The sequence below is a fragment of the Echinops telfairi genome, unplaced genomic scaffold (assembly GCF_000313985.2).
Source record: "Echinops telfairi isolate 266 unplaced genomic scaffold, ASM31398v2 ScPeMD7_3533;HRSCAF=4204_0, whole genome shotgun sequence".
In the NCBI taxonomy this organism is placed as follows: Eukaryota; Metazoa; Chordata; class Mammalia; order Afrosoricida; family Tenrecidae; genus Echinops; species Echinops telfairi.
Window position 1 is genome coordinate 88,412,343 of NW_022107431.1, and position 26,376 is coordinate 88,438,718.

Consider the following 26,376-nt stretch of genomic DNA (forward strand, 5'->3'; position numbering starts at 1 on the left):
TTGTTTCCTTGGACCTGTATGTGATGGAGGGAAATTCATTCATTATGTACACATTGGGGTGGGTGGTCACAGTCCTTGCTCTTGTGGCCCTTACTTTCTAGCAAGAATATCGAGAACACATTGATGTAAATGAGAAGCCTGTTTGTATGTAGTCTGTGAGATGTGAGCCTGCCCTGGAGGAAGACGACTCGGGAGGGAAGAGAGGCTGTTTCTGGTAGAAAGACCGAGGGGAGGCACCGACTTTCAGTGACGGAGCCCTTGTGACTGAAACAGAATAAGCCAGCCGAAGAAGAATAGGAGCTCACAGAGGTGGCGGGGCAGGTGTGGGACATCGTCCAGGGTTATTCCGGGACCTGCGGTTTTGCTGGCCACGGGCTCAGCTGTCCGTATGGTGGCCATTCGTCACATGCAGTCAGTGACTGTATGAGTAGTGTCCGCGCCAACTGCCACCAACTTGATTCTAATTCATAGTGACCCTGTAAGTCAGCGGTTCTCAACCTGTGGGTCGTGACCCTTTTGGGGATTGAACAACCCTTTCACAGGGGTCACCTGATGCATAACAGTAGCAAAATGACAGTTATGAAGTAGTAACAAAAATCATTTTATGGTTGGGGGGTCTCCACAACATGAGGAACTGTATTAAAGGGTAGCAGCACGAGGAAGGTTGAGAACCGCTGCTACAGGACGAGGTAGAAGTGCCCCTGGGGGCTTCTGAGACTAGCTGTACAGGAACAGAAAGCCTCAATTTCCTCCTGCAGAGAAGGTGGTGGTTTTGAACTGCAGTCCAGCACAGAGCTCAGGAAGCTGCTACGGCTCCGTGAGCAGTGTAGGAACTACCGTTTTAGTGAGGTTGCTTGTTTACCAGCCTCCTGTGTGAGCGACGAGCACAGTACGGAGTAGACAACAAGGCATTGTCATGACGGCCTGACCAGGGCAGTGGGAGCCATGAGAAGATTTGAACAGAGGACTAACTTACTCGTGTTTGTTTTCTCTATCTGTGTGACATTCTACTCTTGATTTCAGAACAAGATGATAGATTCAACTAACAATTTTTTTTCCCCTCTGTTTCTGAACCTCTTTAGCGTCTTGGAGTACAATTTGATGAATACTCAGGAGAATCGTTTTATCGAGAAAAATCTCAAGAAGTCTTAAAATTGCTGGGCAGTAAAGGACTTCTACAGAAAACTGTGTATGGTCAAGTTAATATTCTTTAGTAAAGTTTTTTGTTCTTTGAAGTGGTATTAACGTCCTCCTTCAGTAAGCCATACCTCGCTTTTCAGACTGACTCTTGCTGTTCACGGTACTTTTGCACATGTCTCTTTTGCTGCCATGGCAAAATGCAGCAGTCTGAGAGAATGGGTGCTGTCTGTTCTGTACATGTAGAAGGAACCGAAGCCCAGAGAATGGAAGTGATCTGCCTGAGGTCCTGCAGCCTGGCAAGTGCAACGGGAACTCACATCAGCTGACTCCACCTGGCCTTTTTAAAGCATCTCATCCTTTTCCAAAATAATTGAAAGCAGCTTATGAATGTAGATCGAATACCAGGCTTTTGAGAACTGTAAAATGAGGAAATGAGGAAGAAGGGATGGGAACAAAAGTCCATGGGTTTATATCTCAAGGATACTTCCTGGCATGTTAAAGCTTAACTATAAATGTTCTCGTACCTTCAATTAGAAGATTCTGTGACGTTTAATGATTATCTTTCTTTTTACCTTACCTGAAGTTGTAATCTCAGTCTACAGCTGGGACTATTAAAGTTTTTATCTAAGGACTTAGCCAGAACTATAGATTAAGTAGATGCTACGATAACCAAATATTACATTATATGATAATAAATCCATAGTCATAGCCTTTGTTATTTTTCTTTAGTGTTGATTATCATTGCCACTTGGGGAATAAAAGTCGCTTTTATGGTTTGCTATGTGGTACTATCCTTTCCAAAGTTTTTTCTGTTGCTTCAGAGTGACTCTTCTTGCGTTTGTAGAAAAGGAACAGCTGTAGTGGATCTCTCTGGGAAGGGGGACCCCTCGTCCGTCTGCACCGTAATGCGAAGTGATGGGACTTCTCTTTACGCCACCAGGTTTGTGTCTTCTCTGAGAGGAAATGGTTTTGTGGCTTCATGCTGTTCTAAGATTAATTTTAAGCCAGTATTTTGTCCTCAAAACTGTTGCCAAGGTCTAGTTGCAGCTTTTCAAACCTCTTGCGCTCACCATTAAAAGAATATTGGGTTTGTTTATTGTTAGCTATAGTTCCTGCAAAGGTTTAATATCAGCAGAAATGTGACCCCCAAAACTTCCCAGTTAAACAGCATAGGATGACCTCAGTTGAATATGACATTCTACACACTATAAAAGTGATGTAACTTCATATCCAACCACAAGTATTTTACAATTACACATTGGCAGGAGATACCGATGATGTATATGAAGAGGTGGCCATGCTGGCTCTGTAGTCTCCTCATGTAATCACAGACCATTGTACATGTGCATGCGCATAGCAGAACTCATTGGGACTGTGGGTAAACAGGCCAAGGGAGAAGTGGGCATGTCTCCTACTCTTTGCATCCATCACCATGGCGAGTCTTGTGGAAAAGAGAAGTCTGTTCTCGGTAAGCACTGGGTTTATAAATGACTCCTATTTCTAGGACAAAGCTAATAGGAAGGAGAGATAGGTCAATAAAAAAACAAACGCAGCCACACCCAAGTACTTGCTGACAAAGTTTCTGGTGGCCTCCAGACCATATTAAGTCACAAGCCACTTTTGTAACATAGTCAAAACCATATTTTATTGTTGCCATTTTACTGCTGTCATTTGCTCCAGTTTTAAACTATATATGGCTTAGCACTGACTCAAGGACAGTGGATTTATTTTGAGTTTAGAAAATGTTTTTGACACTTTCTGATGTCAACTTCATGCTTTTGGGCTCAGGAAAGTAGAAAGACTTACATGTTTAGGACTTATTTCTCTTTTTTGAAATACTAAATAATATAGAGAGGCTGTGTGTGCGCGCGTGCACGTGTATGCCAGCTAACTGTTGGGCAGATGAAAGAAAGAATCGCTTAAGCAGAGGCATTTCGAGGCTAATAACTCAGTAACTATCCTGATCTGTGTGCTTAGCAGCTTTCACTAGGTCTAGGTTTTTCTAGGTTTTTACCTTAATACCTATACATTCTAAAGATTTTCTTGGGTCAAAAGTTGTTTTGCCAGCTGTTTAAATGCTTGCTTTTGCAGCTTGCTTTTACTTTAGTAGCTTCTGTCATTGTAATGAATTTCTTATCGAGTCGTTGCTGTACATGGATATAAATTAAGAGTCATTACAGCGAATGAACTTTAACCAGAGCACCAAGCTCCAGGCTGGAGACCTGGGTTCTTGTTCAGGGGCCACGGCAACCACTTCCCCTCTCTGGTCCCACTGAGTGAACCGAGAAAGCCGTGGCCAGCTCATTGACTTGTAATGCGATTCTAAGTGAGTCAAAATAGGCCTGTCCCCCACAGTGTTCAGTGACCAGTCTCTGAGAAGCAGATCAGAGGTCTTTCTTCCCAGGTGTCAAGTATATGATCCTTGGCAGGTTTGGTTCCAGACCACCACAGTAAAGAAAAGTGTGATGACATGAGTCATGGGAACTTTTTGGTCTCCCAGTACATATAAAAGTTCGTTTTATACTGTAGTCTATTAAGTGTGCAATAACATTGTGGAAAAGTGTGCAATATAGTGAGAATCACCAAGATGTGACACAGACACATGAAGTAAGCACATGTGTGGAAAAGTGGTGCCAGTGGACTTAACTCAACGCAGGGCTGCCACCTTTAATTTCTAAAAAATGCGCTATCTGCAGCACACAGTAAAACGAGGTACGCCTGTAATCATTAAACAAGACCCTTTCCTCAGAGCTAGTTTAGTTACTATTACTGTCTTTCCCAGAGCTTTTATCTTTGTTTTATTATCATTACTTTTGGCCAGTTTTTGTGATAGTGACTTGGGATCCCAGTAGCGTCCCCTGGGCATAGAAGTGTGAGAGGGATGTCCAAAGCTGCGGGATCAGAAGAGCCCTAATCAGAAAAGCCTCAAACTTGCCCAAACCTGCGCGGTAACTAACTCCTGCCGTCTTGCCCTTCTTGCAGAGATCTCGCAGCTGCGATAGATCGAATGGACAAGTATAATTTTGATACCATGATTTATGTGGTAAGTAGTTAAAATAAAGATCAAAATGTGAAAGTCCTTACCGCATGAAAACGGCAAAGCTAGGAGATGGGTGCTCTGCTGAAAACTCTGGAGAAACTCGCTCTCTACTCTTGTGTCAAATTGCAGGGAAATTCCAGTGTTAAGATGGCAACTTCTAAATTATTTTTCAACTTTAAAAAAATGAAAAAATTCACATTGCTTTGTTGTAAAAAAATGATCTGAGACAGAATGGATGTATGAAAGGGATAACGCAGGTCATTGTAGTAGAGTTTTTTGTGATCGTTTTTGTTTGTTTTCATTTCGAAGTAGTTTTAGACTCACAAGAATGTCAAACTAATAGTTTCTGGATCCCTTAATCAAGCTGGTATATTGTCAGCATCAGAAATCTACATTGGTACAGTATTAATTACTTGGCAAACTTTTAGGTGTGTCACTTTTGTCACTGTGAGAATGTTGCATAACAGGGATGTCACCTCTTGAAATAGGCTTTTCTCACTCAGCACCACGAATGCCCTTGAGGGCCGGCTTGGGGGGGGGGGGGCGGGCAGCAGTGGTCCCTCCCTCTAGTGCTGAGCCTCCTCTGTCTCTTCTCCCGTCCTTCCTCTCCTGGAGCGGCTTCCTCTTCCACCCAGAAAACAGCCTTCCCTCGTGCAGTTTTTAGAGCTTGGCTGCAGCCACCATGAAGATAAGGTCTAGCAGCTGAGTAAAGGAATGAAAATAGAACACCCGAAGTCCCCCTTCTTCTGGCCTTCTTGTGCAGCACTCACTTCAGACCAGCAGTTCTCAACCTGTCCGTCACGACCCCTTAGGGGGTCCAACGACCCTTTCACAGAGGTCACTTGATTCACAACAGTAGCAAAATTACAATTATGAATTAGCAACAAAAATAATGTTATGTTTTGGGGGGTCACCACCACATGAGGAACTGTATTAAACAGTCACAGCATTAGGGAGGTTGAGACCCGCTGCTGTAGACATTCTCCTCATAACATGCTTGACATGTTTATTTTAAAAATGAGATGTTGTAAGTATGTTTTAGAAAACATAAGCCATATCGACAGTGACTTTAGTCTGTTAAAATTCAAATATGTTCCTTTGAGTCACGTCCAACCTAGTTTTGTAGATTAATTTATCACAGTCCCACTTGCAAAATTCATTTTCTTCCCAAGACAGATAAAGGACAAAAGAAGCATTTTCAGCAGGTGTTCCAGATGCTGAAGCTCCTGGGATATGATTGGGCAGAAAGGTAATACCTGCACGCCTCTGAACTGCCTGCTCAAGTTGATTAGTGCTTTGCTTGGTCAGCCAAGCCCACAGAGGGCCCCAGTTTTTAAAGATTTTTAATTTATGGTAAACATCAGTTCTTTATCTCAAGATCTTAGTATGGAAAAGGAGATTTTGAGACTTGAATTTTTTTTACATTAATTTATGTCCTGGTTATAGTCATTTCTAGCTTATAAATCTTTTAAATGATGTGTTTTTTAGTAGGCACCTCTCAGGGGCTTAATTTTCAAAACCCTTCATCTCTGTCTCCTTTTTGTTTTCCATAAAGGCAACTAGCCAGTGCTCATTTTAATCAAATGAAGGTGAACTTACGATCTTTTGCGACATGCAGCAAATCCCATTGCATTTCGTTGTATTACTTTTTATAAACCCCTCTGAACGTGAAAGTTCAAATTGCTCTCTGGACAGGTCTTGCTATGTACTTACTTTGTTTTCAGCTAACCAAACCACTCCCATTTCAGGTGCCAGCATGTGCCCTTTGGAGTAGTGCAGGGAATGAAGACTCGGAGAGGAGATGTTACTTTTCTGGAAGACGTGCTAAATGAGATTCGATTACGGATGCTTCAGAACATGGCTGCCATTAAGAGTGAATTCGCGCTTTCTTGTCATCAAGCCTTATATACAGCTTTTATGTTTTGGTGGACTTTTATGTAATGTGAATCATTAGATATATACCTATATTATTATTATTATTATTATTATTAACTATCCCTCCAGTAGGGATCCCTGGTGGCATAGTGGTTACGAGTGGGGCTGCTAACCTCAAGGTCAGCAGTTTGAAACCACCAGTCGTTCCACAGGAGAAAGATGAGGCTTTCTACTCCTGTAAAGAGTTAAACAGTCTCAGAAATCCACAGTGACAGTTCTACCCTGCACTATAGGTTCACAAAGTCAGAACTGACTCAATGGCAATGAGTTCTGATCCCTCCATTGAACTTTCACTGATCTTGTTGAAAGTGGCTTTCGCTCATTCTCAGTACCAGAATGTTTAGACTTGCTGCTTAGGGCTCATTTATTCCCATAATCTGAATTGCTGTCACCCTGGCCCTGCTTGTATTAACATCCTCAGCAGCAGCATTCCATTGTCCAAGTGGTCGTGCAGAGTTCATATCTATATTTATATATAATTGGATACAAGTCACAGGTCTTTATGACTTAGAAAAATAAGGATCAGCTATATCCAGAGTGTCCCACAAGACAGGAAAAAGACACTGAACTATCAGAGCCTATAAGGAGCCATGAGGAATCCTGGTAGTGTCGCTAGTGAAACGCTGGGCTGCTAACCACAGGTCAGCCAGTTAGAAATCGCCCACTCCAGAAGATCAGGGCTTCTAGTCCCCCAAGAGCTACCATCACAGAAACCCACAGGGTGGTTCTGCCTGTCCTAGAGTCACTGTGATCAGAATTGACTCAATGGTAGTGAGTTTTGTTGTATTAAAAAAGGAGCCATGGTCATGGTGATTGGGCTGCTAATCAAAAGACTGGCAGTTCAAACCCACTAGCCTCTCCATAGGGATGAAGCTATCTGCTCCTATAAAATAGCCTCAGAAAACCTAGATAGGTTACTACGAGTTAGAATCAACTCTGGCATTAGGTTTGGGGTATTCCTGCTTGCCTCGGGTCAGAATCTATTAGATGGCAATGATTTTGGCCTGGGGGCTTTGTATTCCTCCCTTTGAACATATCCCATGGACTTATTTTGGGAAGAGGGATTATACTTCCTCTCTCCCTCCCATACCTTTTCAGCCTGAGTATCTACACACCACGCATCTGCTTGTAGATCACAGGTGCTGTCGGATAGTGCAGAAAACATATTTCCCTCGGCTTCCTTTCACGCTTGCCCTCCTCCCAGTGTCTCCCCTAAAGGGGAAATTGTATTATCCAAGGTAAATTCGTCTAAATTTAGGAAATACATGGCCTAAGTATGTCAGCATGTATTTTTAGGCAAATTTGATGTCCCGTTCCGTCATGATTCTGGTAAAGCTAGCCACCTGTGTCTCTTTCAGCAACGAAAGGACTGGCGAACCCGGCAGAGACTGCAGAGAGGGTGGGACTGGCAGCACTCATCGTTCAGGTCTGTTCAGACTCCTGAGCCCCTTTGGTTTGGCACTAGGACGAAGCCTCGAGCTGACCATTTTCTCCTGGTCATTTCAGGACTTCAAAGGCTTGCTCTTATCCGACTATCAGTTCAACTGGGACCGTGTTTTCCAGAGTCGAGGGGACACAGGAGTCTTCCTCCAGTACACACACGCCCGTCTGCACAGGTGTGAAGAGGCTGCGGGGAGCTTCCAGGCCTCCGCTCGGCCTCCCTCGGGGTGGGGTGGGGGTGGGTGGTCCTGGCTGTTGAAATTCCAAGATCAAGAGTTCTAGTTTCTGTGCTTCTCCAGCATCGCATATTTAAAACTGGGGACCTCCTTGGTGTTGTTGTTGTTGATTGTTCTTTATTGAGCACCTAGGGAAGACAACCTTGTATGGATGTTAGCTTATTTAATTCAGAATAACCCTGACAGGAACGAGCTGTCAGGTCTGTTTTACAGATGAGAGAATGGACTTAGGGAAACTTGAAGCTTCCCATCAAACAATGTCAGCTTCGAAGTCGAATGCTTTCGTAGAGAGCAAGATGTCACCAATAAGTGATGACAATTACTTGCATCTGTGTGTCCGAGATGACTGGTTTAACCCTTTGCGTGTTTTCTGCTTTACTCTAAACTGTGGCGGACAGTTTGGAAGAGACATTTGGCTGTGGCTATCTGAATGACGTCAACATTGCTTGTTTACCAGAGTCCCAATCTGTATCCATTCTCCAACATCTTCTCAGGTATGAAGTTTTCCTACTGTTTCTAAGGATGCTTCTGCTTAGTCAAATGGCTGTGGGCATTTTTGCTGAACAGAAAGCGATCCGGTGCACAGTGGCGCTTAGTGCTGGACTACGAACGGAAGGTCACTGATTGAAGCAAATCCTGGCAATCTGCTTCCATAACTATTTCACCTTAGGAAGCCTTGTGGACAATTCTATTCTGTTCTGTAGGGTCACTGAGCACACGACCACCGATAGGCCAATAGATGGCTCCTGCCTTTGGACAGAGTTTTCCTAAAGGTATCACCCAGAAGTGATGTTTCCTCTGTGAAGGTAGAATGGGGCATGGACTAAGCCCCTGTTCTAGGTCAACCCTTAGGTCTTAAAAAGTGTTACCAAGCTGAGTTAGCACAAATGCTGAGCATCCTCTGGCCCTGCCATGAGATGGGGCAGCTGGGTCAAGCAGCTTAAGGCTCCTTTGGATGAAAATCATTTCTCTCCCTCTGTGATAAGGGAGAAAGAGGCTTCACCTGCTTTATGATCTCAGGTTAAGTCTCAAGACATTACCATACTGGACAAAAGCTCGCACCTCTCAGCTCCGACAAGCACAGGTGGTAAAGCCAGATGTGCAGAGATGAGTCTTTGGCAGGGATATGGGTGGTAAGGATCAGGGCAATTTTCCCTGATCACCACATAATGGTCCATGGTATTTTTCTGGGGCTAGAATGAGTTAGTTTCCCCATACATAGCCAATTTGTGAGCAAAAATGCACAAACCTGGTTGGACATTGTGGGTAGTTTGCTAATTTATGGATGGGGGGTGGTGAACTTGGCTAGAAGCCTTTTACATGCAATTTAACAACCATGACTAGGATGATTTCAGAAGTCCTTGACATCAAGGAATTTGTCAGGAAAACCGTGCCTTTGCCTTCCAATGCACACCAGGTGTTTTCCTCGTATTACCTTTTACCCTTGATGGCGTCAAGTCGCCTTTCCTGGAAGAGCTTTGATATCAGAGTGTGGTGCGGACACGCTTCCTCTGCCAACTGCCCCTGTCATGCTTCTTTCAGGTTCGATGAGGTGCTCTACAGATCTTCTCAGGACTGTCAGCCCAGGCACATTGTCAGTTACCTGCTAACTCTAAGGTACTTTAAATTGTGTTGCTGGCTTCTCACTGTTGGTGTGGAGGCTAGTGGTGCCAGATTGAGAATCATGGACAAATCCATGGTTCAGCATACTTTCTACTCCTCTTAGAAGGAATTCTTCAAAAAGAGTTTTTTTTTTCTTTTCAGATCTTGCTATTTTCAAGCACTAAATGACCTGAGACCACTTATCTGGCAGAGAGCCTTTCTTTACTCTAAAATTCTCTATAAATATAACTCTTTTTTACCTAAGAAATGATGTGCTTAAGTTAGAGATTCTTACTTCATCTTTGCAAATTAACAGTTAATGTTCACTCATTCACACATTCAGTGATACAAGTTGTGGCAACTAGAATCCAGTGAACAGAAGCTGACATTGACACAGGTGGTGACAAAAGTGTTTACGTGCTGTGGTAGAGTGCACATACAGGAGTGAGTCAAAAAGTATTGCTACAAAATCATAAAGCATTAAACAAAACCACCAACATATGAAGTTATTTGCTCAATCTTAGCTTTCATCTAGTTCTGTACACTTCTGAAGGCAGTGTTTCCACCTCTTGAACCTTCCTTGAAGAACTGAGTTCCTTCATTAAGACCACATCGAAAAAGACGGTTTGGATGTCCTGGAAGGACTCAGATCGTGGTCCTGTTAAATACCCTTTGACTTTAGAGAAGAAAAATGCGTCTGAAGAAGCAAGGTCGGGGCTGTAGGGTGGACAGGTTAACAATTTTTCATAAGAGCCATTCCTAACCTCAAAGAATGAGCAGTTGTGGGGAACACTTCCTGGGCATTTGAAACTTCCCTGGTCTTTTCCTCCTCAATGCAGTTTTCCGTTTTCTCAGAACTTCCTCCTAATAAGCCCCCGAAATCGTGTTCTTCCAGAAAGTATGTCAGGATTACCTTTGAAGCTCCAAGTAGTTGCACTGACTTTCTGAGTTGACCGCTCTGCCTTGGACTCATCTCTGCGGTATTCCTGGCCTTTCTGAAAATACTAGATCCACCTGAAAACTCCTTTTATGTGGAACTGCATTCGTGTTAACTTGTTGCAAAGCTTCGGTAGTTTGGGGAGATGTTTGTTTAAGCACCCTACAGAAACAAGGATGTACCTTATTGCTAACAAGAGAACTTGTCTAGAGCCATGGCCGATGAAGACATGCCCATCCATACTTTATTTGACATCAATCTGTGCATGTATGAACTGGAACCCTAGTAGGATGACGTTTTTTTTCTGTTGAGAATTTTCTTAGGCTTTATTGTAAATCGGGTAGGTGAAAATTTACAGAGCCGACCATAGTTCTACATTAAATAATTCATACATACTGATTCACCTCATCCATTACAATCTCCCCAATGTACCGTCATTTATTCCAGGTTCCTGCTTCCATTCCTCCTTCCTGAGCCCGCTGAATGCTGTCCTTGATTAAGCTTTCCTTTTATCTTAAATAGCTGATTCACCACTTGGAGGGTGGGTTCATTTCCAGACCTGAAGAGAGTCAGTCTTGGTCTCACCACTCTCTCTCTAAGCAATACGCTAATCTCTCTTCCTATGGTGAGTTCTGTTCCGCGTGTTTCCCTCTCTACCGGGGATCTTCTAATGTGATTCTTTTCAGAACAGTTAGTAGTGGGAGCGGCACCATTTAATTCTTCTGGTTTCAGAGTTGTGGTTGGTTTTCATGGTCTATGTGCCTTCATTTCCATCAGTAGCAATACCTTTTGACTTACTCTCTTCCCTAGGGGATCAGAGGAAGGCTCTCAGAGGGAAGGAGGAGTTAGGAATTTGGGTGGCAGGAGACAGGAAAAGCCCCAGAGTTGGGCATGAACGTGAAGCCGTAAAGGAACTGCAAACACGGTCCTGGGTGGGGGCATGTCAAGACCTTTTCACCAGGCAGCCCTCACCGTCAGGACAGTGGAGCCCCGAAGAGTTTTAAGCAGAGGGGGTAGCAAAACCAGTCAGCTGGAGGGAGAGGATGAATTGGAAGGCCAATCAATGACACTGATAGGAATTCCCTGGTACGGGCTTTGGGATATTGGAAAATGAGCCAACTTTTGCCTAACAACAGGTGTATCTTCCCGTAAATCTACTTGAGGAAATTCTTGCTGTTGAGGTCTGCTGACACTGGAGACCTTTAAATTCCACTTACCCATTTCAAGAGGTCAGAGTCTTATTAAATGTATTTGTCATTAAAACGAATGACCGTTTCTGTGGTACAATCTTCACTTTACTGCTATACCTAACGGGGAAGGGGGCAGGATGGTGTGTGTGCAAAGTGGAGTGCTGAGTCTCCTCCTCCCTCCTCACTGTAGGAGAGGGAGGAAGGCTAGGCCATGTTACACATTTAATTGTAAAGGACACCTTAAACGAGGAAAACCTAATGAGTAAAGCAATCCTGTGTATTTCTAAGACTAGCAGTGAAATTATCTGAAGAACTTGCTACCTGGTAATAATAGAACCAAGACCAAAATGTTCCTTCTAGAAGAGCAGTGGCTCCCCATCTCAGCTTTGCCACTTTGGATACATCTTTGAATGATTCTAAGCTGTGATTTATTTTATGTTGAGAGTAAGATGAGCTCTTTAGTTCTTATGTCAAAGTATGGAATTGCTGTTGGTTCTAATCCTAATTTCCCTCTTCCCTACCCAGTCATCTTGCAGCCGTGGCACATAAAACACTGCAGATCAAAGACAGTCCTCCTGAAGTGGCTGCGGTATGTTATACTGAGTGTTTCCTGCCTAATCCCTAGCACCCTCTCAGACTCAACAAGTTCTGTAGATATTTCTGAAGTTTTGTCTTGTTCAACTATAATGCACTTAGTGATTCAGTAATTAGACTTGAGCTGTAAAATCAATGTGTATGTACTCTCAGCATTCTTACATCAAATTTTGGATGCTGAGTCCCCCTTGTCTAAACCATACAGTGTGATGACAGGCCCCCACCCCTACCCCACAACTCTGTGTGGGCCAGTGTTACTGAAAGGGATGCTAGGATATACCTTCTGAGTCTGTCTCTGCACTAAATCCTACTCTGAGACACTGTTGGGATTTTTTTTTTTACGATAAGAAAAAATTTGTAAATCTTTCTTATTTTACTTCCAGCCTGTTATTGAACTAAACATTTAATCATTTTTAAATGTTTTATAGGCCAGACTTCATCTTTTCAGAGCTGTCCGTTCTGTCCTAGCCAATGGAATGAAGCTTCTTGGAATAACACCTGTATCTCGGATGTAATTTTGAATTATAATGGCTTTTAAAATGCCAACAGAATCCTAGTTATCTAGTCTCAGATGCCTTGCTGTTTAAAATAGGTTTTAAATTATTATTCTGTGTCAGAATCTGTATTTTATGAAATCAAAATAATTATCAACTTAAGTATTTTACCCTTTAAAATAAACCCGAGAACCCACATGATCAATAAAAACCAAATCAGTTGCTGTCAGTTCCATCTCATGGCAACCCTGTTTGTGCAGAGTAGAACTGCCCCATTTTTACAAGGCTAAGGTCTTTCAAAAACAGATTGCCAGTCTTCTTCTAAGGCACCATTGGTGGTTTCAAACTGCCACCCTTTGGTTAGTAGTTGCCTGCTTAAACATTTGTCTCACATGGGGACCCAGATCAGTGAGAGTCTCATCAGCATTTGTCAAGTGATATGACACAACGGCAGAAGTTGTGAGAACCTCATCTTTCCAAAACCAGCTCCTGCAAAGGATGGAGCATGAATTTCTGCAACTGACGGCCCCATACCCCAACTGCTGTCCTTCCTACAAATTCCTTTGTTAAAGGGAGTCAGAGTTGGTTTTGCAACCAAAGAACCCTAACAGATACAGTCCAGGGTACAGAAAATAAAAAATTAATGTTTGGGTTTTTCGATTTGCTTTTACATTACCTTAATGGTCATGCCTATAATACAAAAAATTGATAAAGTAGAATTCTTATAAATAAATAAAGTTTATTGCTGAATTTCCCCCATTTACATTATAGAAATCTCTTTAAAAACACTGAAATTTCACAAATTACTGACCGCCCAACAGTTTAACATACTTTATAAAAAAAGTACAAAAGTGACATTAGAAATTGTTTTGAAGAAAAGTGTATTGTCTAAGAGCAAAGAAATAAGAATCCAGACAATGAATGGCACAAATACAGCACTAAAGGAGGACTCAGTCACCACCCAGAAATCACTGTCTGAGTCACGTTACTGGTTCATTTTGAGAAAAAGTTGACACATTCAATGTGTTCTGAACTAGCCGGTCTTGTCTCTGTCTCTTTGTAAGAGAAGAGCTGGCTTAGCCTTTACTGCTGCTGGGACAAAATATGTCCGTGAGTGGAGAAGAGCGAGGGATCGTCCCCCTCCCCTGGTACCTGAACAACAGAACAGTTAGTACAGAAATGGCTTTGGCACTTCAAATCTTAAATATAGTTCCAGACCACTTGTAGCTTCACATGATTCTTTAACACCACGTTTCCATATTATTATGTACATTATATATACAATCATAACACTCCACTGTAAAACAAAACAATTTGACCCAAACCACATTAACAAGTAGCTCAGGTGGCTTGCTTCTTATACCACACACTACTTTTTTGCTGCTGTTTTCACTTATTTAAGGAACCCTCTGGGATTGGCTTAAGGCTCTAGCTTAATGCAAATGTTTTAGTCTTAACAGGAATGACTCTCGAAGACATCACACACCACTGACTCTCTCTTTTGAAGTTGCTTCTCCTTCTTGGAGGGATGTAGTGTCTTGCCGGGGTAGTCCATAAAGATAAATAGATACACACACAAGAAGGGTTCCCAGAGCAAAGGTGATTGCTAAGGGGGAAAAAAAAAAAAGCTTAATCTGTGTTTGTCTCTCTACAACAGGTAACAATGATCAATTCAACATTTAAAAAATTATTGTGGGCTTATATGATGGCAAGTTTAGAAATGTCATCATTTCTAGCAAATTTTTTTTTAAGGTAAAATCAAGGGAATGACAATCAGTGACTACACATCCCTCAGGAACAATAATATACCTGTCTGTCCTTGAACACTCTGACACAACATACCAATGTCCCTTTTTGCTGGTTTTGAAAGTGGGGGCAGGGGAAGGGGTGACTTTACAATGTTATTAGAAACCTGTGAACGTGTAGAGTCTTAAGATAGTTGAGCAGAATTCGTACTTGGGTGACCAGATTCAAACCACTGACTGTTACTGAATGGGAAATGAGGAAGTGATGCCCTGCTAGCTCTGCCTCTTTGTATCTTAATTCTGAAAACCAGGACACAGAAACTAAATCACAACTGGTTCAAACTTGACAAAAGTAATATGTAAATAAATGCTTTTATCAAAATCTTACTGCATGTTCCTGTACAAAACTCAACCATATTCTATATCAACTATGGCACAATCTCAATAGGTTTAAAAACAGTAAATAGACTAATGATATCAAGATTAAGAGCTTACCTATGGACAACATGACCAGCTTTGCTTTCAAAAAAGAGGGAGGAATTAATTTAAATCTAAATGGAGAGCTGAAAGATTGCTAAGGCATTATTCATTTTCTATACTCACAGTAAGTGGAAACATTTTACACTGAGTATTAAAAAAGGGAGCAAAGGTTTTTTCAGCATAAAAATGGATCAGAACTACAATTAAAAGCTCACAAAAATCAGAAGACATCTAATGGAGAGCCTGCAGAAACTTAAGTACTTCAGTGGTGGCTTTACACAAAACCCTTACCTGTGTGTCTAGAGCTGGTCTAAGTACTTTATTTGAGAAAGGACCCCAGGAAGTGGGTGACCATTCCCATTTTACATATAAAGAAACTAACACAGATTAGGTAGCTTACCCAATGGTACACAGCTAATAAATGGTACAGCAAAAACTTGAACTACATTATAAGACGGTTTTCTGGCATTTCCATATGCATTTATAATAGCAGTCAATTTTAATGTGAAATGTTAATATGGACCACATTGCTTTCTTTTCTTAGATATTTGACATTATTCTTTTTTCTCCTCCTTCCCCACTCCCCCCGACAGATTCTTCTTACACATTAGTTTACGGTACACTGACTTCTCAGTAAAGAAAATTGCTGTTGTATAAAAGTACCCTGTAATGTTAAGTCGACATGACTGCTTACATAATTCAGAAGTTAACGTAATACTGGACACAGGCTAGGGAAAATTACATTAGTGATGATAACAGAGTACCAGCTATGACAAATGAGACCTTGCTCATTGCTATGGAGCCGACGCTGAGTCATAGCAACCCTCGAGGGCAAGGGGAACGGGCACCATGAGACTGAGACTGACTGTCACTCTTAAGGGACCAGAAGAAGGCTCCATCCTTCTCCCGAATGTCAGCTACAGTAATAGATTTTGTATTAAAATACATGAAGCAAAGATATCTTCGTGAAAGAAACCCGATTGTATTATAATTTCAAAACCAATGTGTAGGTCTAAAAATTACATTGAGAGGTACAAACGAAGGGGAGGCAGATATTTCCTGCTATTTCCTTCAAACAGAAAGCCTGCTGAAAGTAATCATTTCCTAAATCCCCGTGTTTGTTTCTTTACGTAGCTAATCACAGTGATTTCACCCTGAATCACTCAGTTGTATTCCACCTCTCTATTATTACCTGTGGAGCAGAGGTCTTGATTGGGGCGGGGCAGAAGAGAGTGAAAAAATAAAGTTGTTTTTTGGAACTAAGGGGCCCCTGTTTCACATAGGACCAGCCCGTCAGCTTACATTCTGGGACCATTTCAACAATCTTAAGTACTGCTTCACTTGTAGGATAAATTGTTGTAACATAGCAAGAAATTTTCTATAAACACACAAAAAAATTAGCCAATGGGGAGGAAAAAAAAAAACCAGTGACCAACTACCATTTGCAGTACGAGATTAAACAAGGAAATGGGGCTCTTCCATGTTAATAATTTACAAGTCCAAACAACTCACTTATCTGTAATCCAAAGAGCAGGACAGATGCAACCGTGGAAAGAACAATGGCAGCGGCTGCAGAAAAGCCTTTCATGATGTTGTCCGTGTACTTGACCACAACTGACGTGTAGAGGCCTCCAACACTCGCAAGGACTGGTACACAGAAAGAAAGGAAATGTTAACACTAGTAAATGAAACATTCTGCAATGGTAAGACAACTTTATCCCTAGAGATGACATACTAACTTACCTAGAAAACCTTTTCCTTAAAAGCAGCCATTTGAGTTTATATTAAAATTGAGTAGTCGTTCTGCAGAGCAACATTGTATTTCAGATGTCCAAAGGGCTATGTGGTCTACTACTAAATTGCACACATTTATTGCTAGCACATTAGATATTTGTGATTATGAAGGCAAAATGCTCTGGGATAGCTGTGCCACAGAAGCAAGTCAATAAAACCAAAATTACGTTTTCAAACTGGTATTCAAAGTATCGAACAATTTCAAAATGCCGCAAAGGCTTAAAATGGGCATCTAACATTTAAAAAGGGAAGGAGGCGGGATCTACCCAGAACTTTTAATTCCCGGATACTTACAGATGACGAACCAGACATAATATGTGTAACCATAGAAAAATCCTTTTTCTTTAATTTTCTCTCCATCTGACAAGTAGACGCCAACTAATGTCACAACAATCCCTGAGAGATACATTTGAATGTTTCTCACCCAAAGGGAAGTGTCTGAACTCTTTAAAACTTTTTCAAAATACACTCCTGAAAGAAAATTAGACATGCAAAGATGAAATTAAATTAAGATATGAGAAATTAACTTTAAAGGTTTCTCATTTAGAATAACATTCATACATATAAAGTCTGTGGTTTGGGGAACAAATGTATTTTAGGCTAATTAAAGGAAAAATTATTATGCAAGCTGTGACACGACATCCTGAACAATACCAGTAAGTATTTTTGCAGATCTTATCGAATGAATAATTAAGAGGGAACTTTTTATAGGTGCCTCTAATAGAAGATTACTAAGATTATGTTTAAGAATAGTTTCTGCCTGTAATAGCAATAAGATAGATCACAAAAGCTCTGTGTACTACTTACTGCCAACTGTGGTCAGCTGGAAAACTGTTATTGGAGTGGATTATCTTAATCATATCCCTGGAACATGTGTCTAGTAGTGAGCACTCCTAACTTTGCCAAAGAAACTTCATAATTACCACTTAGAATTTTTTCAGAGGCAATAACACAACTCAAAAATTAAACAGGTCTTGCTGAGTAAAGCCACATTCCTTTATAGCAGGTTTCTAAAACCCCAATATATGTATAACTGCAAACGAGCTATGATGAACTCCCTAACTTGAGAATCAGTTTTGTGTGTGTGTACATTTTTCTAGGTGGAAGGTCCACAGCTTTTCTCAAGATACTCCAAAGGAGTTTAGGTTCTTCCCCTAAATACCATATATCGTTGCTATAAGCTTTATACTTTTAATGATGGTATGTTTAACATTAAACATTTTAACATAAATACTATGCTAATTAGAGACTTAGGAATTGTCTCTAAATCACTAATCAACCAAGTCTAATGAAAACCAAGATTGTTCTGATTGAAAGGAGCTTAAAAATGACAGCTGTTACAATGGTTATTCCTATGTTCGCTTTTGACTTTACCATCTACTATTTGGTTACTATTCATTGCCCCGCTACTCCAAGCATACAGTGTAATTAAACCACCCACCCTTTCCTTCATTGTGCAATGAAAGTCTGAACCAAACAGACCGAAGGGTGTAACATTGTGCAATGAAAGTCTGAACCAAACAGACCGAAGGGTGTAAACATGTAATTGTTCAAACTGGAGCTAAAAATCAAATGGTGTATTTTTTTGAGGGGGGGGGCTTTTTTTTTTTTGCTAGCTCTTAAGAATAAAAGTTTAACATGACACTCATTAACTAATTATATTCCTACATTTAGCTTTCACGCACTCATAAAACATCTTTACAAACAATATTTCACTCCCATTTTCAGCTGGCTTTTATAGTCAAAATTAAACTGTTTCCTAATTCTTGGAATGGCACAAGTAGAAGATAAATAATAAAGACTTAGAGCTGTAAATAATAAACTCTCCTACAGAAAGCTTTAAGGTTTTCTGTTCGGACTATTTCAAAACACACATTCATTCCCCACAAGACATGGCATTAGGACTTCCCTGCCTGTTGTAGATTCAATGGAAAGACTGCCTGTACTTGTGATCCCAGATGCCCATGCTATTTGGGTTACTGGTTTTGTGTTCTCTTCCTCTTTTGTCTGCTACTTTCAGGTGTTTAATTTTCTATGGGGCTCTCCTTCCTGCTACCTTTCCATGTTCCTGTTCATCATCTGCTGAAGCAGAAATGCTGGTCACCAGGGAAAAACATACTGAATGGCTGGCATTAACAACTTACAGCGGCAGGATCTAGCTTAAAGCCAGCACCATTTCCAGGGAAATGGAAATAAATACTTGGCCTTTCTGTAGCTAATATCCTCCATTTTCATAAGTCTTTCTGCACTTACTTCTGGGCTCTTGGCTGAACTGTGGAAGAAGTAGATTCTTAGATAACTCCAAGTATGAATAAGGCCTGAGGTCTGAACTGAGTTCAATACTGCCACATACTTATTAGAAAAACAGCTGACACAAAACTAAATGACAAAGAAAACAAAGCTTCAAAAGGAAAAAAAATGTTAGCTATGATAAAACAAGGTAAGCTAGATCCCAGTTTAAAGGTGATGTATTCCAAAAAATTGGACAGAATACAATGGTGGCTTTATGATTTACCTGCAAATCCAGAGCACAATACAGCAATTGCTATGGCGCCAAACCCTAACAATGGGTTCTGTTCCACCTGTAACATTAATTTTGTAAAAGTTATTTTAGTAACTAACAAGTGGAATTCATCCAAGAGACCAAGCAAATGAAAAAAGTCTGCATCACATATCCACCTGGGAGTAAACTGGAGAAGTGAAGCAGGCAGTGCAGGGGCAGGGAGCTGATGTTTCTGCCATCAGTGTTACGAACTGCAGGTGGAACCTGGGCAACTGCTGCCTGTTTCCCTGTGTCTACTTCCAGCAACAGAAAAATGGTTTTCCTAATCTGTCCTAGTTCTACTGAAAGTGTGACCTCTATGAGATATGGTTATTCTATAGAATAAGGCAGCATCAAGCAAACCAAAAAGATCACAGAAATAACCAAAACACAGGACTGAAGAGGGTTCCTCAAATCACAGCCATAAGAAGTATATCATTTAAGCCTTCTCTTCACGTGTACTTCCTATTCCCTAATACTAATAAGCCCCTAACACAGAGTTTTGCATAACCAGCCTGCTTCGCAATTTTAGTTACTGCCTTCACTCTTACTTAGCCCTTATAGCATCATTCTTGGAAACAGTGATATTTTAACTTGTTTTATTAAGTTGCTACTTTGATGCAATTTTTGCACAAAGATCCTCAAAGTTTCACTATCATCAAAAGGCAGAATACTGGCTTTAAGTCTCTCTTTTGGTTGTATTTTTAACCAAATAATTACAGAATACCTGCGAAGTGCCAGAGATGCAGAATGAATGGAGACGAGGACAAAACACTGGGAAGCTCGTAACTAGTTCACATGAGGGGCTGACAGGTATGCATAATACTGCAATAAAAGTGCGAACAGAACCTTGGGTTCTGTCTTCATCTCCTCGCTCCTTAACTAATACTCATGGGTTTTCTTTGGTTTTTCCTGAGAGATGCATACTATCGATGGATAGTATCACTGACACTCATGAGATTTGTGACTGTAATGTGACCAGGAAGGCACATTTTGTTCAAAATAAGTTAAGTTTGCTGTAAAGAGAAGACTTCTTTATGCTTATACCTATGGGAGAAATCTTGTCCTGAAATGTTTACATGAAGATAAAAGGCGAAATAAAAGTATATTATAAGTGTGGTCCCTGGGCCAGCAGCAGCAGCACTTTAAACTTGACAGAAATAAAAATTATCAGGTCCTACCCCAGGATCTCAAAACAAAAAAAACAAACCCTCACTGCTACAGAGTCAATGCTGACTCACAACCATCATATAAGACACGGTAGAACTGCCCTTGTGAGCTTCCAATACTGTAACTCAGAAGAAGAAAGTGGCTGGTGGTTTCAAACCACAGACCTTGAGGATCACAGCCCAATGCATAAGCACTATGCCACCACAGGGATCCAGGCTACTGAATCATAAACTCTGGGGATGGGGTTCAGCAATCTGTTTCAACTACCTTTCCAGTTGGTTCTGAGGTACACTGACATTTGAGAATCACAGTTGAGCAGTGAAAAACTCATGGGCTTGGATGGTCCCTAATACAAGTGACAAGACTGGTATACATCTCAGAAAAGAGAATGGTGAGAGGTTTAACCTCTCCTCGCATTTGCTGGGAAGAAATTCAAGCTGATAAAAACAGTCTGATAAATTCTTGCCTTGTTTCCTTATCAGTTTAATGTCTATACAAGTAGGAAAAACTGATAGAAACTGCTCCATTGGATCTGACACTGTTGGGTGACGATGTGGAAGTGATGACACCTTGGAAGAAGGCAACCGTGTCATCGTAGACTGAGTAACAGCCAGGCACGGCACAGAGACAGTACTCCAGTCTGGAATAAATCAAAATACAAATGCTGAAAACGTCACGCTACAATTCCCGGCTAGTGGGAAGATGGTTCAAGAGGAAAAAGAGGTTCTGAAGAATGAGATGATGGTGCACAGTAAAAAGGGAAGAAAAGTCACATGACAAACCGAGGGCATCATCAGTGAATTCTGATTTTCCAGGGACGCACAAAAGAAGAGTTGAAGCGCACATTACCTAGAGGACGTGAGCCAAGAATCTCAGACGAGTTGTGAAGAAACGGAAAACTCAAACTAAGCAGACATTGCAAAGGTACTTAACAGCACTAAAGAAGGCTGTTAAAGCACTTTCAGTTCAGTGAGAATAGAACGTCTCTTCAGCTAGATAATGTACTGTTAGATAACAGACAAAAGAGGATTATCCAATTCTAACTTCTCAGTGAAGACTAATTTTTCTTTGAAAAGGAGGTGTAACAAAGCACACTTAAAAGACAAATGATGTCCAAGACATCTAATTTGTGACTGAGTATCTAGTTGAGTATTTTTTTTTACCATGAAAAATAACAAACCAGGACATAAAAAATGGAAAACATGCCAGAAAACTTGAATTAGGCAAATGCTGTCATTTCAAAGTGGCAGAAGGAAAAAGGGTAACCTGTGGAAATGACAGTGCTGTGTGAGTCAAGTACGCTGGGAGGCCAGCGCAATGATCAAGAAAACAGGCTACGGGGCCAGGCTAAAGTGATATATGCCTTGGTAAGTTACTAACCCTCTTTGCCCATCAATTTTCTCATCCAAAAAATGGAGATTAAAAGCACTACTACCCTAAGATTAATGACTATTTTGATCACAAGGCCTACAGATGAATCCCAATCAAGAGGGAGAAAAATGTAGAACAAGATTTCAAATTCTTGTGGAATTCAGACTTTCTGAAGTTATAGAGGCTGGATTAACCCAGAGATGACTATCCTGAGATAATCTTTAAACCTTAAACTTAAACCAAAAACATGCCCTGAAGTCTTCTTTAAACTTAACAATACTCCCACTGCCATCGGGATGATGTAGACTCATGGTGACCCTAGAGGACAAAGCAGAGCATCCCCCTTGGGTTTCTGAGGCTATGCATCTTTATGGACGCAGACAGCATCATCTCTCTCCTGCCGAGCAGCTGGAGGAGTCTGTTGGCCTTGTGGTTAGCAGCTCAACATGTAACCCATACCACCACCACCGCTCCTTAAAATACTATTGCCATCATCGACTTCAACTTACAGCGACTCTACATAAGGTTTCAAAGGGTTATATAGAGGAGGAGACAGCTTCCTCATCTCCCCCATCAACACCCACCCTCCATCCTCCGTCGGAGAATGGCTGGTAGGTTTAAACCACCAACCTTGCAGTTAGTAACCAAACACATAACTGTGTCACTAGGGCTGGATAACGGAACAAGTAAAGGGAAAAAAAAACCTCACTGCCATCAAGTCAATGCTGCCTCCTAACAGCCCCTGTGGGTTTCTAAGACTGACTCTTTACCAGACTGGAAAGCCCAGTTTGTCTTTTTTTGGAGCTGCCGGTGTTCTCAAACTGCCTACTGTGTGACTTGCAGCCCAATGAGTAAAACCTAGCAATCGTTTAGCTTAATTAGTAAAGAACATCTGCCTCGAGCATTATGCTCTTTCAAAGAACTCTAAAGGGAATCAAATTCACAATAGCAACTCAAATGGTTAGAAGAAACTTGGGGCAGGGGTGGGGAGGCAGGGCGTGAAGAATAATTCAGAAGAGGATGAGAATGCTTGCATAACCTGAAGAATACAATCAATGTCACTGAATTGTACATGTAGAAATGGCGGAGTTGGAATATGGTTTGTTGAGCATGTTTTCAACAACAAATATGTAATTTTAAAAAACTCGGGTTTCATATGATCATCTGACTATTGCAGGTGTGAGTTGTTAACGTGATAGTTTTAGAACAGCCTGGGCAGTGAGTGCCGTGGATGTGTGCCAGCTGTTGGTCTATTGTGATTCTAGCAAAATGGTAGAACAGACAGTATAAAGAACTTAAAAAACTTAACAGAAAACAGCATCATCTCCCTAAGAGTAAAACATGCCAAATTCTTTACTGAAAGGATTCCTCCTATAGGTGATGTTTGGCAAGAACTATGACAGATTTGTAGAATATCTTTGTGGCCGAGGCAGAGCAGTATATTAAGAATAACAGCTGAATGAAGGATCATACTGAAGAGTGGTAGTTAGTAAAAACAAAATCATGTTAGACAGGCAGATCCGATCGCCTGTCAAGCCTTCAGTTCACCTCAGCCCTAGCTGTTATCTTGCCTGAAATTTTATAAGTGACCCTATACACCAGAAGCACTCAGTTAAGACTCATGCAAATTCCTGACCCATAAAAATCATGCAAGGAAAAAAAAAAGCTAAAGGGTGGTTTAGAGGTATAACCACAGAACTCTGGTCCTGTACTGTACAAAAATTTCCATGGAGTCAAATCTACAGAAAGAATAAGTGGATGAAGGGAGACGTCGGACAGGGCAAGATATGACAAAATACCCATTTATAAACTATCAAGGGCTCATGCGGGAGGGGGGAGCGGGGAGGGAGGGGAAAAATGAGGACCTAATGTCGGGGGTTTCAACGGAGAGAAAATGTTTTGAGAAACGATGTACAACCGCGCTTTACACAATTGATGTGTGTATGGATTGGGATAACAGTTGTATGAGCCCCTAATAAAATGTTAAAAAAGAAAAAAAAAAAAAGATAATACCCATGCACTTACAAAAAATAAAAAAAGAATAATAAGAGACACACACCCAAAAAATCCAGTATTTTAATTTAGAAAAAGCTCATGCTGAGACACATCTGATCTGAAACAAATGTATTAAAATCAAAACAGCTACATGTCAAGTATATTTAGGCAGTCCCCAGGTTACAAACATTCAACTTACGCTTATAAGAAGCAACCCTGAAATGCCTATTATATTAAAAATTCAAGATACACATAATGGTTCTTATGAACAAATAGGCCCTACTGTGCCATAAAACAAAGCATTATTATTATATTACGTTAAAGATACTTTAGTGTATCTGGAAGTGTTTTTAATGTTCATTATGCATAGAAATAAACTTTATATATACTATGACACTAGACACGAATCATACCTAACTGTTCTGACTCATGCATAAATTTGATATAAAAATAGACTTAGAAACAGAACTTGTTTGTAATATAGGGACTGCCAGTAGTCAATTTTAGAATGGTTATTCCCCAACCCACTACAAAAGAACCCTAAATGCTGGTTTAACAAGACTAGTATTCAGAATAAAGGAGGTAATTAGTAAGCTACGCCTCTCACTACTCAAGCAACACCTGGAGAAAGTGTGAAGTTCTAAAGTTTTCTGAGGAATACCGGAGGAGTGCATCTAGAAGAGAAAAATAAGGGAAAGGAAAAGTTTGGGGCAGGAAGTGGGGATTTGAAGTCTCTTACATAGAAACCCTATGTGTAAATTAGGGTTGTTTAAATGAAGGAAGATGACTTACGAAATCATCAAATGACGCTAGTAGAGCTCTGAGTGACTGACATGAACAAAGAGCAATGACAGACAGGTATAGGAAGCTACATTCTATTTAAAATATGAAAGAACGTGTTAGAATGATCCAAAGATCTGATGAACTTTTAGCTTACTAACTTTTCACATACATTACCTACCTATGTGAGGTGGAACCTTACATCTTTTCAAATGTGTCACATAAAACTCAAATGTAAAGTGTTAGCCTTACTTCCTAGTTTGTATGTGGATCAATGTTTTGAAATATCATCCAAAATATGCACATCTGAAGACAGTAAATATTAACTACAACTCACTGGGGGAAGAAAGGGGGGGACACACCACTGCTCCACCAACAACGCTAGAAAGTAACTACCTAAAGAGTAATTGACTTCCTACTTTCATCAGTTCTCTGCAAATTCCAAGCTGCCTCGTGCTCCTTAGAGCCAAGCTCCTTTATTTGCTACAAAAAAATCAGTCTGACTGTAGGAAGAAGCCCTGGATCTTCTGAAAGTCACTCCCCTAGACTTTCAGTTCCTACTTGTCTTTAGGGAAATAACTGACTGAAGCATATAAAATAAAAAATCAGATACATACCTAAACATTCAACTCTTAACAAACTGATGGTTCTTCTCAGTAAAGGGCATTTTTGTCCTATTCTGTTTATCAATTATCAGAAGGAAAGCCTACTCCCTCCGGTCCCCTATAATGCTCGTTAGGACAATATGAGCATGTGCAAAATGATAAACAACTGTGTGAGTTGAGAGAATATGCGAACTTGCTAAAGAAAACTGTACCTTGCCCAGTGTTTCTGCGCTATGAGACCTGGAAATTCTGTGTGGACGTTGGCTAAGTTTTACTCATAGGTTAAGTAGTAATTGTGTCGCCCTGGACAAGTTACTTTGCCTCTTTGCACTTCAATTTTGAAGGGGTTGGATTACATAAACCCAAACCACACTCACTGCTATTGAGTCCTTTTTCACTCTTCTTTTTTAAGACTAAACAGTATTTTTATTTAAGTTCTAGTGTTTTCAATATTATTTTTATTGTTTTTCTTATTTTAATAAATTATTTTATTGAGGCTCTTACAACTCTTATAACAATCCATGCATCCAATGTATCAGGCACATTTGTACATATGTTGCCATTAACCTTTCCAAAATGTTTTTTCAACTTGAGCCTTTGGTATCAGCTCCTCTTTTTCTTCCTCCCACCCCCACCCTCCCACCCACTCTTACATTATATTCAAGGTACTTTATGTCCCTAACATTTTATACATATTTCCTTTTCAGAAACAGAAACATATAACCAAGCGAAACCAAACTCAGAGCCATGGAATTGATTCTGACTCATAGCAACCATATATCCGAGGGTATCAGAGGCTGTGAATCTTTATGGGTAGGCAGCTTCATCTTTCTCCCTGAATGACTGGTGGGTTTCCATTGTCCACCTTGCAGTTAGCAGTCCAACACTTAACAGACAACAGAAAGCTAGTGTTACTGTCCTTAATAACTAGCAACATTATGCTAAGAAAGCTTAAAAAATCGTGTCTACTATTTTAAGTGAAAGAAATATAATCATACTGCATCAGTGTTAACTACTGGAAGTGTATTAGACCTAAAGAAGTTCCCTATTTTACTTAGGATGTACATTTTGCTTCTTACCACAACTTTTGTAGCTTGGGCTGGTTTCCACTGTACGAGTGTGACTCCTCCACACAGCATAAACACTGAAACCCACTGTAATTTGCTGAGTGTCCGGTTTAACATTAAAACAGTACATAAAGCAGTACAAGGAATCTTCAACTGATAGGTCACCTGGAAGCAAAATAATGAATTCAGCTACTCTTTGTCACATATATATTATTTCTG

General features: G+C 40.7%; 2 protein-coding genes across 3 annotated transcripts in view; one reads left to right on the top strand and one right to left on the bottom strand.

Moving 5' to 3' along the window:
• RARS2 (arginyl-tRNA synthetase 2, mitochondrial) overlaps positions 1 to 14,735 on the top strand; it is a 60,160-nt gene extending 45,425 nt beyond the window's left edge. For both annotated transcript variants that reach the window (XM_004696260.3, XM_045294638.1), the window contains 11 exons: positions 1,083 to 1,189; positions 1,985 to 2,080; positions 4,123 to 4,183; positions 5,353 to 5,429; positions 5,929 to 6,053; positions 7,474 to 7,541; positions 7,622 to 7,731; positions 8,190 to 8,285; positions 9,334 to 9,408; positions 12,046 to 12,109; positions 12,543 to 14,735. In XM_004696260.3, the coding sequence (XP_004696317.1) occupies positions 1,083 to 1,189; positions 1,985 to 2,080; positions 4,123 to 4,183; positions 5,353 to 5,429; positions 5,929 to 6,053; positions 7,474 to 7,541; positions 7,622 to 7,731; positions 8,190 to 8,285; positions 9,334 to 9,408; positions 12,046 to 12,109; positions 12,543 to 12,629 (966 nt within the window). In that variant the 3' untranslated portion in view covers positions 12,630 to 14,735. The remainder of the gene's footprint in view (positions 1 to 1,082; positions 1,190 to 1,984; positions 2,081 to 4,122; positions 4,184 to 5,352; positions 5,430 to 5,928; positions 6,054 to 7,473; positions 7,542 to 7,621; positions 7,732 to 8,189; positions 8,286 to 9,333; positions 9,409 to 12,045; positions 12,110 to 12,542) is intronic.
• Positions 13,328 to 26,376, bottom strand: part of SLC35A1 (solute carrier family 35 member A1) — a 40,343-nt gene continuing 27,294 nt past the window's right edge. Inside the window, exons 4-8 of the mRNA XM_004696261.2 lie at positions 26,170 to 26,322; positions 19,143 to 19,209; positions 16,922 to 17,098; positions 16,346 to 16,480; positions 13,328 to 14,214 (exon numbers count right to left, since the gene is read on the bottom strand). Of these exons, the coding sequence (XP_004696318.1) occupies positions 14,087 to 14,214; positions 16,346 to 16,480; positions 16,922 to 17,098; positions 19,143 to 19,209; positions 26,170 to 26,322 (660 nt within the window). The 3' untranslated portion in view covers positions 13,328 to 14,086. The remainder of the gene's footprint in view (positions 14,215 to 16,345; positions 16,481 to 16,921; positions 17,099 to 19,142; positions 19,210 to 26,169; positions 26,323 to 26,376) is intronic.